Source organism: Chiloscyllium plagiosum, chromosome 1, assembly GCF_004010195.1.
Source record: "Chiloscyllium plagiosum isolate BGI_BamShark_2017 chromosome 1, ASM401019v2, whole genome shotgun sequence".
Classification (NCBI taxonomy): Eukaryota; Metazoa; Chordata; class Chondrichthyes; order Orectolobiformes; family Hemiscylliidae; genus Chiloscyllium; species Chiloscyllium plagiosum.
Genome location: NC_057710.1, coordinates 150,292,407 through 150,306,010, shown reverse-complemented (window position 1 = coordinate 150,306,010; position 13,604 = coordinate 150,292,407). Strand labels below are relative to the sequence as shown.

At 40.6% G+C, this 13,604-nt stretch overlaps 1 protein-coding gene across 1 annotated transcript in view; it reads left to right on the top strand.

The window, feature by feature from the left end:
• ttc29 (tetratricopeptide repeat domain 29) overlaps positions 1–13,604 on the top strand; it is a 490,243-nt gene that overhangs the window by 12,448 nt on the left and 464,191 nt on the right. The window contains exons 2-3 of the mRNA XM_043699397.1: positions 1,222–1,379; positions 6,723–6,812. Of these exons, the coding sequence (XP_043555332.1) occupies positions 1,270–1,379; positions 6,723–6,812 (200 nt within the window). The 5' untranslated portion in view covers positions 1,222–1,269. The remainder of the gene's footprint in view (positions 1–1,221; positions 1,380–6,722; positions 6,813–13,604) is intronic.

Here is a 13,604-nt window from a genome sequence, read left to right as displayed (position 1 = left end):
TATTCCCAGCGCCCCTCCCCCTATCTTTTATCTCAGCCCGCTTGGCACACCAGCCTCATTCCTGAAGAAGGGCTTATGCCCGAAACGTCGATTCTCCTGCTCCTCGGATGCTGCCTGGCCTGCTATGTTTTTCCAGCACCACATTTTTCAACAACCTGTTTATTTGAAATGTGACTTGAACTGTCAAAGGAGCAGCCCTCGCAAAGCTTGTGAATTCAAATAAATCTGTTGGACTATAACTTGGTGTTGTGACTTCTGACTTCATCCACCCTAGTCCATCAGTGGCACCTCCATATCCAGACGATATTGAAGGCTAGTTTTGGGGGAATTTTGATCTACAAGGGAGTTGGGCATTTCACAGCCACAAGTGCCGGCAAGCTAATGTGCATTGCTAAGGCCCCCATTTCACATAAATTGGGAGATGTAACAGCAGGAAGAGCATCAGGCTGTGAAACCACCCACCAACTCTCAAAATAATGATTGACACGAAGGTGATAAACTAGTATTGTGGTGACCTGGATGGAATGGAATGGCCAATCAAACAATCAACTAGGGAAGTCAAGGAAGGAATAGCAGGAAAATGGCTAGTTTATGAACAGTTTATTCAAGAAAGTTGAGAGTTATTATTACAATTCAATTCTGCTGAGATTTATGTCATTTCTTAAATTTTCTTAAGATGGAAATTGGCCAAATATTTCATTACAGCTTGAAAATGTTGAGCAAAAACTGAAAGAACTGCAGATGCTGTAAATCAGAAGCAAAAATATACTGCTGGAAAAGCTCAGCAGGTCTGGCAGCATCTGCGGAGATAAATCAGAATTAATATTTCAGCTCGAGTAACCCTTCCTCAGAACTCATGAAAATGTTGAAATTTTACTTGATTAAATGTCCTCCTGCCACCAAATTCACCACATTGGAGAGTATAAGTTTCTGCCATCTGTTTTCTCGTTTTGATATCACAATTTAACTATGTAGTATTCTGGTTTTATCTGTTCGATGTCTAAAACTATCACCTCTTTGCCCCCTTTTCGCGTTGAGTTCTGGTCTTGGATATTCTGATTCTGTGCTGTATGTCCTCGTACTGTAATTCAAGTACGAGGAAATATATACGAGGTAGAGGACTTAAAGAAGATTTATACTGGGATAAAAGCATTCTTAACTGGTAGAACGACAAAGAGGAAATGAAAATTGAAGTTTATATGTAGTATTCTCTGTTCACAGGTATTCAATACTGACAGAGTTTTCTGGCTATCCAACCACAAAGTTAAAATGTCGACATTTGAAAAGGAATGTTCAACCGAGACACAAGCTAATGTGCAGGAACATCTGCAAAATTGCAATTTGCCACCCAATAGGCAATTTCAGAGGCCCACATCTAGGTAAGTATTGCAATGACATGTTGGATGAGTTTTACATTTCCATTACAATGCTGCCAGAATTTATACAAAAAAATCAACTTTCCTTGCTTAAAATATATGTGAAAATGGGAGTTACATATATTTCATATTTGTATCAATCTTTTGCACAAAACCAAGGTGATTTTAGTATAATTGGTTTTGTACTGTGTGAGCATATGCAATATAACCAATTTCAGAAGATCACAAAGTAGTTATAGAAGTGGGAGTCCATTTGATCCATATCTGTAATTCTACATGAAAATGAAGTTTCTCCATTGTGTCATCAGGTGTTAAGTTTATACTTTTATATTTACAAGTAAATTGATTTTCTTGTGTGTAGTGACATTGCAGAACTTATTTTACCTTCTAGTAATTTGAACATATGCACAGAATTTTATGGAAGCTATGGGGTCTCGACCACTAGCTATAGAGCTGTCAAAACTCCCACATTATGTACTTAATTAGGTTGGAGGTGGGAAGGTGGCAAGGTTCTGTCCTATCTGATTAGATGTCATTCTGCACCAAACTAACGTCAGTGGAGGATACAAGGTTTAACCTATATCTTCTTGTTTTGCACTCACAATTTAATCAAGCCATATTCTGGTTTTATCTATTCGATATCTATGACTACAGCCTCTTTGCCCCTTTCAGCATGATAAAAATATGAAGGCAGTGTGGAAAAATAATGTTTAGTTCGGAGATCAATCATGATCTTGTTGAATGGCAAACTAGCCTTTGGGGGCTGAAGAGTCTACTCTTGCTGCTAATTATTATGAGACTAATTTCAGATTTACACATTACAAACATTTCTCCTATCAGCAGCAGATTTCTGGAGACATGAGTGCATTCACGATGACTTGAATGCATATGGCTTCGAGTGCAGTATGCACATGGGACTGCTCGAGCATGGTTTGGTGTCATTTCTCCTTGCACGTTCCAGAAGTTGCATGACTATGTAGTGCTATGCAGGTATTGTTGTGCTGTATAGAGACATTTTATAGTGGGGAAATACAATAAAATATGTAGAAAGTTTTCACGTGTGGCCATAATCCAGTGCCATTTTGATGGTTTAAGAATAAGAAAAAATTGTGTAAAGATACTGCTTAAAGAGAAGTCCATCTATATCTCATCTCACTGCCTGGGCTGATCTTGAAATCGCTTTGTTGCCTTCTACCACCAATTTACTGCTCCCAGAAATGGACCCAAACAACCTCTATCAATCCTCAGACACCATCTTTTGCTGCTGGGCCTACCTCACTGATATTGCCTCTGCCGCTATAGCAGCTTCTTCTCCACATTGGGCTCACTGTCTGCAGCCATGAGTCCAGGCTGGGGCAGAAGTAAGTGAAGTAAAAGATAAGACAAACAAGAAAAGAGAAAAAAAGAAAACAGGTGGACTGAGTGGGCGAGCCAAGAGCCATACTCCATTGCCATATTTGACTCTGAAGACACCATTCTGTATGTGAATGCATCATGTACTAGTTACTTGTGTGTCATTAGAGATTTGCAATTGCAAAGGACTGCAATATTAGCAAATTTAACCTAAAGTTACAGATTTTAATGCAACCACCAGAGTATTGGAAAAATGAGCAATGTCCCCACCCAAGAGAGAATCCTGTCCACTAGGCTCTCAGACCATAATCATCCTGGACATTTTCCATGATGAATACTGAAATGCTGTATCTGAGTGGTTCAAAAAGTGGAACTTCCTTTTCAGTAGACCAGTCGCCTGCTCTGTGGCTGCCCTTGTTGAGACAAAGATGTCATTCTTACAGTCATTGATGGTATCTTGTGGATTTCTAACTAATGACATTAACCAGTCTTCCACAGTTATTCCCTGTGTTGACAACTTCATTATTTTACTTTTATTACTTTTGGTTTGGAGCTGTGAAAAGGTGACCTTTGAGTTGAGAACACCAACTTGTTAAAAGGTGTACAAACTGATATTTGTTTGAGACCAGCCTTGATGACATTTATTCTTGGCAAATGTTTGGATTTAACTGGGGCCTCACGGAGTTCGGTGGCAACAGGTGAGAAACCAGTGTTTGGTTTTGAACTGTGTCTAAGTCTGAAGGATTGTGGCTGCCGATGCTACAAGAAGGAGATCTGATAGACCGGTCTGCATTGACTGGTGTCTTCAGAAACCAAGCAAGGTACAAACCCATGTTGTTTGATATTATGGATCATGGAAACAGCTTAAGTAAACTGGCCCTTCAGTCCAACTCGTCCATGCCGACCAGATATCCTAACCTAATCCACTCCCAGCATTTGGACCATATCCCCTTCCTATTCATATACCCATCTAGATGTCCTTTAAATGCTGTCATTGTACCAGCCTTCACCACTTACTCTGGCAGCTCATTCCATACACTCACCACCTTCTGTGTGAAAAAGTTAGCTGCAGCATTTAGGCCAATGTGTGTCATTCCACTGGTTTCTCATTTGGAAGCTTTTGTACTTGTCTAGCCTCTTTCACCATGGCTTTGCTGGTCCAGGCTGGACCTCCCTGCATTGATTTGTCCTCTTTTGGGACTGTGGCCATTCCCATCATCATCCCTACAGTTGTGGATCTACGTAAAACCCTAACTTTTGTATTTTGCCCTTTGGTGTTCCTCAGCTCTATTCATACAGCTACCACACCATCAGAGGTAGTATCCTTTCTTATTCTTGTATTCATTTCTTCTTTAGTCAACAATGCAACTCCACCACCTTTTTCCTTTTTGTCTGTCTTTCCTAAATACTGAATATCCCTGAATGTTAAATTCACATCCCGGTCACCCTGCAGCTATGTCTTCGTAATCCTGACTATATCATTTCTGTTTTCATCCATTGCACAATTAACTCATTCACTTTATTGTGCATTGTCTGTCTATTAAAGCAGAAACCATTCCTATTATTTTTCACTGTGCCCCAGTTTGATGCTGGCCCTTGATGTCTCTGCCGATCACTTTTCTTATTCCCCTATCTATCTTTTGATTTTGTTCTTGATTCCCTTTCTTCTGACTCCATAAATAGATTCTCATTCCCCTGTCATTTTAGTTTAAAGCTTCTCCAATCACTCTTACAAATCTCCCTAGTTCATCAGTCCTGGTCCTGCTCAAGTGTAACCCATCGAGTTTGTACTGGTTGCACCTCCCTCATAACCAGTCCCAATGCCCCAGAAATCTGAAACCCCTCCCCTGTAGCATCTCTTCAGTCACAATCATTTGAAATATCTTGCTATTTCTACTCTGACTAGCACATGGTACTGATTGTAATCTTGAGATCACTACCTTTTGAGGTCATACTTCCTGACTCCATGTGCTCTGCTTTTAGGACCTCATCACCCTTCTTGTTGATGTTAATTGATTCAATGTGTGCCACAACCACTGGCTATTTACCCAATCCTCCAGAATGTCCTGTAGCCATTGTGAAACATCCTTGACCTTAACACCATCGAGGAAATAAACCATACTGGAATCTCATTTGTGCCAACAAAAATGTCTATTTCCATATAACTGAATCTCCTATAACTATTACATTACACACTTTTTAACGTCCACTTTGCAGCAGACACAACTGTGATGCAATTGATTTGGTACTTTCTGCTTTCTCCATGAAGCCATTCCTTTCAACAATATCTCAGGGGAATAGCCACAGGAGACTCTTGCACTGCAGTGCCTGGCTAGTCCTCTTGCTTTGCCTGGTAGTCAGTCATTCCTTTCCTACCTATGGAGTTCAAGCCTGCGATGTGACCACCTCTTTATATGTGCTATTCACAATACTATCCGCATTGCAGATACTCCACAGTGACCCCAGTCACCGTTCCAACTCCAAAACCCATGCTTCCAGGAGTCACACCTGAAGTTTCTCTACTTCCTACGCACCCGCTGGTCCCAATCTCTAGAAAGCTTACTGGCTTCACTGATAAAGTAGGAGGAGCACACCCTGGTTTTCAGCTCTCCTGTGATGACTTGCTTGTTTAAATTAAGCATCTTTTGGAAGATGCTTAATATTAAATAATCTCAATTATGCTAGGGTATTTCTTCCCTTGTCTTTGTTGTCCTTTTTTAAATTGATTCATGGGATGAAGGTGTCAGTGATTAGGCCAGCATTTCTTGCCCGTCTCTAATTGCCAATTCCTAAAGTTATGTGTTAGTTTGATCTTTATGGCCAAACAGAACGTGCTGTTATGAAGCTTATTATTGAATAAAATTTTAATCAATGCTCTGCTGAATTGGATTTTACTGACAGTGACAGAGGGTACCAAGCGTGGAGCTCAAGCAGTTGACTGGACACTGGAGAAAAAAAAGTCTTTGTAAGAAAGACAGACACAGGATTTCCACAACCAGATGTGAACTAAAGGCTTAATTTCACGTGATTACCTAGTTTAACTTTAATTTGCCTTCATGTTTGTAAAACCTGATGCTAGTGGAATAAAGAATCCTGCTTCATCATCTTGGATCATCTGTGCATTTAAATTTCCCCTTTAATGAGTGTTAGATGAATTTTGAAGTTACATGTGGTAAAATACGGAGAAAGTGAGGACTGCAGGTGCTAGAGACCAGAGTCGAAGAGTGTAGTACTGGAAAAGCACAACTAGTCAGGCAGCATCCGAGGAGCAGGAGAGTCGACATTTCAAGCATAAGCTCTTCGTCAGGAATGTGGGGATGAAATATGTTGGGGCAAAAATTATGTAATGTAAAAGCAGTAAAGCTTTGGATGCAAAAGTTTCTCGTTTACACAAAATTGTTATCAACAAAGCTAATCTGATACTGGAACAGATGTCAACTGCATTGAAGTCTAAGTTTAGAAACACATGATTCCAGTTTTAGGTATTTCAAAACTATTCATTTTTATCCTTGGCAAGTCCAATGCTGCTAATGAAAACTGAATTGCTGCATCTGACCTGTGAAATTCTTTGTTTAGGAAGATTGAACCTCATTTTAGAACAGCCACAAAGTTATAGCACTTTATTTTGGCTGCTTAACCTTGTCACACACCACTGGGCTTGTCGATCAGTACCGTCGTCTTCTTCTGTATAATTTATAAAATGGTGTTTTCTTTCTCCTGTCTGTTTCTTGCAAACTAGTTTCAATGAGTGCAAGATAAAAAGCTTCAATTTCTAGTCCCGTTTTAGCAATGTTTAAGTGTGGAGTATATTGACACACACCCTCGCTGCAGTTTATCATTTCCCAAAATGGTTGATGCCATCATCAAGTATTGAATAAATATCCATATAACATTACTGAGGCAAAATTTAGTTGTACTGTTAACAGTGCTTGGTTAAAATAAAAAGATACAGTTGTTGTTTCTACATGTCTAATATAAATTTATTATTTACAGAGTACCAACACAGAGAGAACGATTAGCAGAAGCAAAGCGCTTAGAAGCATGGAGTAAAAATTTGAAACTCTCCAAACAGGATATTAATCTGTAAGTCTATATATTTTAATTATTGGAGTGGAACTACTACGATATCTCAAATTTTTAAAAAAATGATGGCAGTAAAAATGTGAGTTGAATGGCTTTCAACAGCAATCAACCTTAACTGCAACAGGGCTGAACTCTTGCTGTTTCAACATATTTTCAGTGTTTAAGTGTATGGATTTGCATCATAAAATTGTGCCTTCCTAGTTCTCTTGTAGTTACCTTCCTGCAGTATTATCATAGAGTTCTGAGTATAGTCATTTACACATTATTATAGGTGACAGTAATGCTATCACTCAATTTACTGCTTTTTCAACTTGCAATACACTTGCAAATTAGACTGAAAATTGTAAGATGCATCTTTTGATGAACGATAGAGTCATAGAGATGTACACAAACAGACCCTTAAGTCCAACCCGTCTATGCCAACCAAATATCCTAAATTAATCGAGTTCCATTTGCCAGCACTTGAGTAATATCCCTCTGAATCCTTCCTATTAGTGTACCCATCCAGTTGTCTTTTAAATGTTGTGATTGTACCAACCTCCACAACTTCCTATGGCAGCTCGTTCCGCACACACACACCACCCTCTGCATGAAAAAGTTGCCCCTTAGGTCCTTTTTATTTAAGTTTTTCTCTTCTCACTCTAAACCTGTGTCCTCCAGTTCTGGTCTCCCCCATTCCAGGGAAAAGATCTTGTGTATTTACTCTTATCCATACCCCTCATAATTTTGTAAACCTCTATAAGGTCACCCCTCAGCCTCTGAGCTCCAGGGAAAACAGCCGCAGCCTGTTCAGCCTCTCCCTACAGTTCAAATCCTCCAACCCTGGCAACATCCTTGTAAATCTTTTCTGAACCATTTCAAGTTTCACAACATCTTTCAAAAGAGTGGAGAGCCCAGAGATAGTCACCAGAACCTAAATAGCAGATCAAGACTGTCACCAGCATACACATTAATGGAAGAGAGGAAGACCCAGAATCTGCCACTAGCACCTAAAAGAATGAGAAACGAGCACCCTTCTGAAATTGTACAAGAGGGAGTGGGTTAGCAGTTCATAGACAGTATGAAAGAGCAGGAACAATGCTTTCACAAAGAACAGGAGAAAAATTGGGGTTAGACTTTCTGAAGCATGAGAGAGCATGTGGGGACAGCAGCTTCATAAAGAGTACAATAGACCTGCGTGAGAAGGGCAACAGTGATGGGACGGTAAAACCAGCAGTAGAAACCAGTCTGTTTCTACTTCTTTGAGGTAAAATGTGATATCACAGGAAACTGGGTAGGTGATTGGTAAGTATTTCTTCTATGTCTGTTTTGATTGGACAAAGTCAGAAGTCACATGATGTCACGTTATAATCCAATAGGTTTATTTGAAATGACTAATTTCCTTAAGGTACTCCACTTTCCTTCTATAGTCCAAAAATGTCCAGGTTAGGTAGACTGGCCATGCTAAATAGCCCATAGTGTCTATGGTTGTGCGGTTAGGTGGATTAGACATGAGAAATGCAGGGTTAAGATAGTGGGGTGGGTCCAGATGGGATGGTCTTTGGAAGGTTGGTGTGACCCAATTGGCCGATGGCCTGCTTCCACACTGTAGGGATTCTGTGGTTCTACAGTGAAAAGCTTCAACTATCACCATTTTTAATTGTTTAAGAATAAAAAGATATAACTGAAAAAGAGTCTTATCTTTGTTCCACTGCATCTGCCATGAGTCTTGAGCCCTGAGCATCTCACAAACAACACCTGCACTTTCCACCAAATGCGCCAGACCTACCAATGTGGGAGTCACCGCCTTTCAAGCGCCATCTCTTTGTCGCTGGGCCCACCTTGCTGATGCCACCAATGCTAGGTCCTGTGCTGAACTCAGGCTTACCCTGCAACCAGACGTCACTGGCTCTACTACCACCATCATCTCACCGATAACTAGGAGACCTTGGCTACGGGCTTATCACAACCAGGAGCTTGTAGCTGCTGCCTCGTTGATAACCAGGACTCCCTGGTCCGGACCTGCCTTGACCGCAATAAGAAGTCCCTGACTCCTCTGCCAATCAATAATGCCAGGATTCCTCACTCTGGGCATATCACGCTGCTGCTGCTAAAGCTGACTCTTTGGTCATGCCGAAGACCCCACTATAGGCCTACTGCATCCAGGCATCTCTGGCTCTGCTGCAGGCTAGGCTGCCACTGCCTCACCAAGAATCCTGTTGCATTTGCCTACTCCAAGATGCCGGCTTCTCGGACACGAAGAAGATGAAAGAAAGAAGAAAAAGAGAGAAGACGAGAAAGATAAGGGAGAAGGAAGGAAGCGGCTGGTCTGCAATCGATGCGTTCAGGACCCTGAATGTTGCCTATCTTTCTGGCGCCGCCATCTTGAAGTGTAATTCCAGATGGGATTTGAGGGAATTTTTGTACACCCAAAGTGTGGTGGGAATCAAAGCATTTAAGAAGTATTTAAATGTGTACCTGTAATGCCAAGGCTATGGTCAAGCACTGGAAAATGGGATTAGAATAGTTGTGTTTATTTCTGACCAATTGGAAAATTACTAATCTGACATGCCTGTTCACGAAAGAAGGAAGCCAGAAAGCAGGAAACTAGGTCAATTCACTTCACAAATGTTCTTGGGGAAAATGCTAGAGTCCATTATTGAGGAGGAATATTTAGAACTACTGAATGCAATCAATCAGAGCCAGCATTAATTTAGTGGAACAAAAATCACATTTGTCAAATTTGAGGATATAACCAGCAGTGTTGAAAGGGAAACAAATGGATATATTGTATTTGGATTTCCATAAAGCATTTGAGAAGGTGCCACATTTAGGTTTACTGGATAAGATAGAAACTTACAGTATTGCAGATAATGTTTTGGCATGAATTGATATTTGGTTAACACATAGAAGACTGAGTCAGGGTGAATTGATCTTTTTCAGGTTGAAAATCTGTAACTACTGGAGTGCCACAAGAATCAGATCTAAGTCTTCAATTACTTGCTACCCATATTAATGACTTGGAAAGGGGGCAGAGTATAATGTTAATGAATTTGCAGGCAATACAAAAAATAGGTGGGAAGGCATGTTGTGATGAGGACATGAGGAATCTGCAAGGGAAAATAGATTAATTGAGTAAGTGGGCATATCTTGGCAGATGGTTTTCAGTGGAGCAAAGTGTGAGGTTATGCACTTTGGTAGGAAGAATCAAAAGGCAGACTGTGATTTAAATGGAGAGACATCTAGTGCAAAGAGATTTGTGTCATCTTGTATATGAAGTACAAGCAATACGAAGAAAATATGTGACCTTGATAAGCAGCGAGTATTAATACATGACAGGAAGATGGCTGGTGTGCGCAAACAAGAAATCCTTTTTTTTCCTCAGTGCTTCATGACTTCATCAAATATCCAAGTGTGTTAGTTTGGATCTACGCTTGGGAGTTTATCTCCACTGACTTCAGCATACAGTACTCACAATATCCTTAATTTTTTACCCTTTTTCAGATAGAACTGGATAGATTATTGATAGACGTTATAGTCCTAAAAAGAAATTCCTTTAGTAAAGAATGCCCAAAAATCAGTGTGTTCTTTATCTAAACCTGTCCTGATGTTACCAATCTGCCATTAACTTCTTGAACCTTCATGGCGGCACGGTGGCTCAGTGGTTACCACTGCTGCCTCACAGCACCAGGGACCCAGGTTCAATTCCAGCCTCGAGCAACTGTCTGTGTGGAGTTTGGACATTCTCCCAGTGTCTGTGTGGGTTTCCTCCGGGTGGTCCAGTTTCCTCCCACAGTCCAAAGATGTCCGGACCAGGTAAATTGGCCATGCTAAATTGCCCATAGTGTTAAGTGCATTAGTCAGAGGGAAATAGGTCTGGCTGGGTTACTCTTCAGAGGGTAGGTGTGGACTTGTTGGGCTGAAGGGCCTGTTTCCACATTGTAGGGAATCTAATCGAAATTACCTGCTATCCTGATCAGCTATCCTGACCTCTCCACCATTCCTTATTTCACCATGTGCTCTTCGACTCTACTGGTTTTATTACTCCCTTACATCTAGAACTGACTGACAGGGTTACATTGTTTCAAATTGAGTTGGTATGTGCTGTTCTTTGTGGAAGTTCAGTCTAATTCCTTATCAGAAGTTTGAATTCTTGGGTTGTTCACTAGAGTAACTTAAGTTCTGCTTTCACACACTATGTCTTGACATCAGCAAGTATCTTAATGAAGTAAGGCTAAATGAAATGCCCAAAAATAGTTTGGTAGTATTGTTATTTGTTTTGAATGCCTATTCAATTGGTGCCCCATTATTGCAAAGGCTTCATGTGACCATGGTTCCTTATTGATTGAACTTATAGCTCCTGGAATCTAAGAATAGCCATCATGTGAATTCATTACTTGAGGAAAAAAAAGTATTCTCCAGTCAAATAAGACTAACTGGTCCCTTTGCCAGTTTTAATTTTTGTACGTTATATATATCATATTATTAATTTTAGCAGACCTGTCACATTGAAAGGGAGAAACTTTATTCAATTTCTCATTTTTTGTTTTTTATTAATTGTAAAATCAGTTCTTCTATAATATGATGGTTATGTTCTTGTGCAATCCCAAGTTATAGAAAAGTCGCTGTTTAGAAATAGCGCTTAAAGCGTTGGCAATGTAATCGCATTACAGCCAACACAAGTTTTAAAAGTTTGCACTTTGGAAACCGTGTTCCCAATTCACCAATCGCATTGTTAATGAAATACCAATTTTAGCAGAACGACCTGTACAAAGATTATTGGTTTGATGGCTCAGTTAACATAAGTTGAGAGTGTGTTGCTGGAAAAGTACAGCAGGTCAGGCAGCATCCAAGGAGCAGGAAAATCGACAGTTCGGGTTGGAGCCCTTCATCAGGAAAGAAGAAGGGTTCCAACCTGAAACATCGATTTTTCTGCTCCTCGGGTGCTGCCTGACCTGCTGTGCTTTTCCAGCAACACACTCTCAACTCTGATATCCAGCATCTGCAGACCTCACAGGCTCAGTTAGCATGTCAGGCATTTCTACTTTATATTTGAAAAGTGTGGTGCTGGAAAAACACAGCAGGCCAGGCAACATCCAAGGAGCAGGAGAATTGACATTTCGGGCATAAGCCCTTCTTACGGAAGAAGGGCTTATGCCCGAAACGTCGATTCTCCTGCTCTCCAGATGCTGTCTGGCCTGCTGTGTTTTTCCAGCACCACACTTTTCAACTCTGGTCTCCAGCATCTGCATTCCTCACTTTCTCCTAGTTGATCTCTACTTGTATGTCATTCCAATCAGAACTATTAGGATCAGGCACTGAGTAATTACCTACACCTCTGAGGCTATTCCTCCCTGGTTTTGTAAGCTGTTTCATTTCATTGGTAGTCTCCTAATTTTTTTTTCCAATTTAAGTGCTGTCATTTGTATTTTAACTGGCTGTTCCTGGGAAGTAATATTACTTTTAATTGAAACTGAGATACAATGGAGTTAACGTCTAAATTTCACTCAGTTTCATGGACAGGATTGGGAGAGAACTGAAACTCTGTACTCTTTTGTTTTGCTGTCCATAATCAATGTATTTTTTTTTTCATTGGGAGAGTGGTTAGATCAGATGGCTGGATGCTGGTTTGCAATGCAATGTAATGCCAACAGCAGAGGTTCAATTCCTGTACCAGCGAAGATACCACCACTGTCCTTCTCAGCCTGACCCTTGCCTGAGGTGAGGTGGTTCTCTGGTTAAACCACTGCCAGTCCTCTCTCACCTTTTTTTTTCTAGTTCTCTCTCACCCTCGCTCTTTCCCTCCCCCCACGCCATGATCTGTTATGACAATATTTTTTAGAAGAAATACTGAGCCCTTTGCAGTCAAGTTAGTAAGAACAGCAACCTTAATTAATTAAAGATGATAATTATGTTGATACATTTATCCCAAAAGTCAAATCACCAAGCCACCAATACACACGCCCAAATGCTCTCTCGCGCTCACTCCCATGCTTACTCTTGCACTCACTTTCGCGTTCACTTTCGTGCTCACTCTCATGTTCACTTTCTCACTCTCAAACAGTCCAGTTCAAGCAGTGGTGCACTTTTAACAATTGCAAGCAATATAATAATTCATAAGAAGCTGTCATTGCCATCCCATTAAAAACAGTGTTTCACTCTGTAGGGCTAATCTAGATAGATTCACTAGCTGGGACTATATGCCAAAGTTGCTGTGAGATTCACTCGCAGAGATCAGTGTTCAGCAGGTGAAGTTGGCACTTCTAATTTGACTATAATGTGTATACATTATTGAAGATAGAAGTGAGTTGAACTGCTTTTACATCACTAGAAATTGATTTGTTCACATCAATGATCTAAAGAAGTGTTTATACCAAAGAAAATCTCCTAAGTGAGCTGATTTACTGCTCTGGCACATCCAATCATGAATAGTTGTGAGCAATTAACTAATTAGAGTCATAGAGATGTACAGCATGGAAACAGACCCTTTGGTCTAACCTGTCCATACCAACCAGATATCCCAACCCAATCTAGTCCCGCTTGCCAGCACTCGGCCCATATCGCTCCAAACCCTTCCTGTTCATATACCCATCCAAATGCCTCTTAAATGTTGCAATTGTACCAGCTTCCACCACTTCCTCTGGCAGCTCATTTCATACACTTACCACCGTCTGCATGAAAAAGTTGCCCCTTAGGTCTCTTTTATGTCTTTCCCCTCTCATCCCAAACCTATGCCCTCTAGTTCTGGACTCCCCAACCCCAGGGAAAAGACTTTGTCTATTTACCCTATCCATGTCCCTCATAATTTTGTAA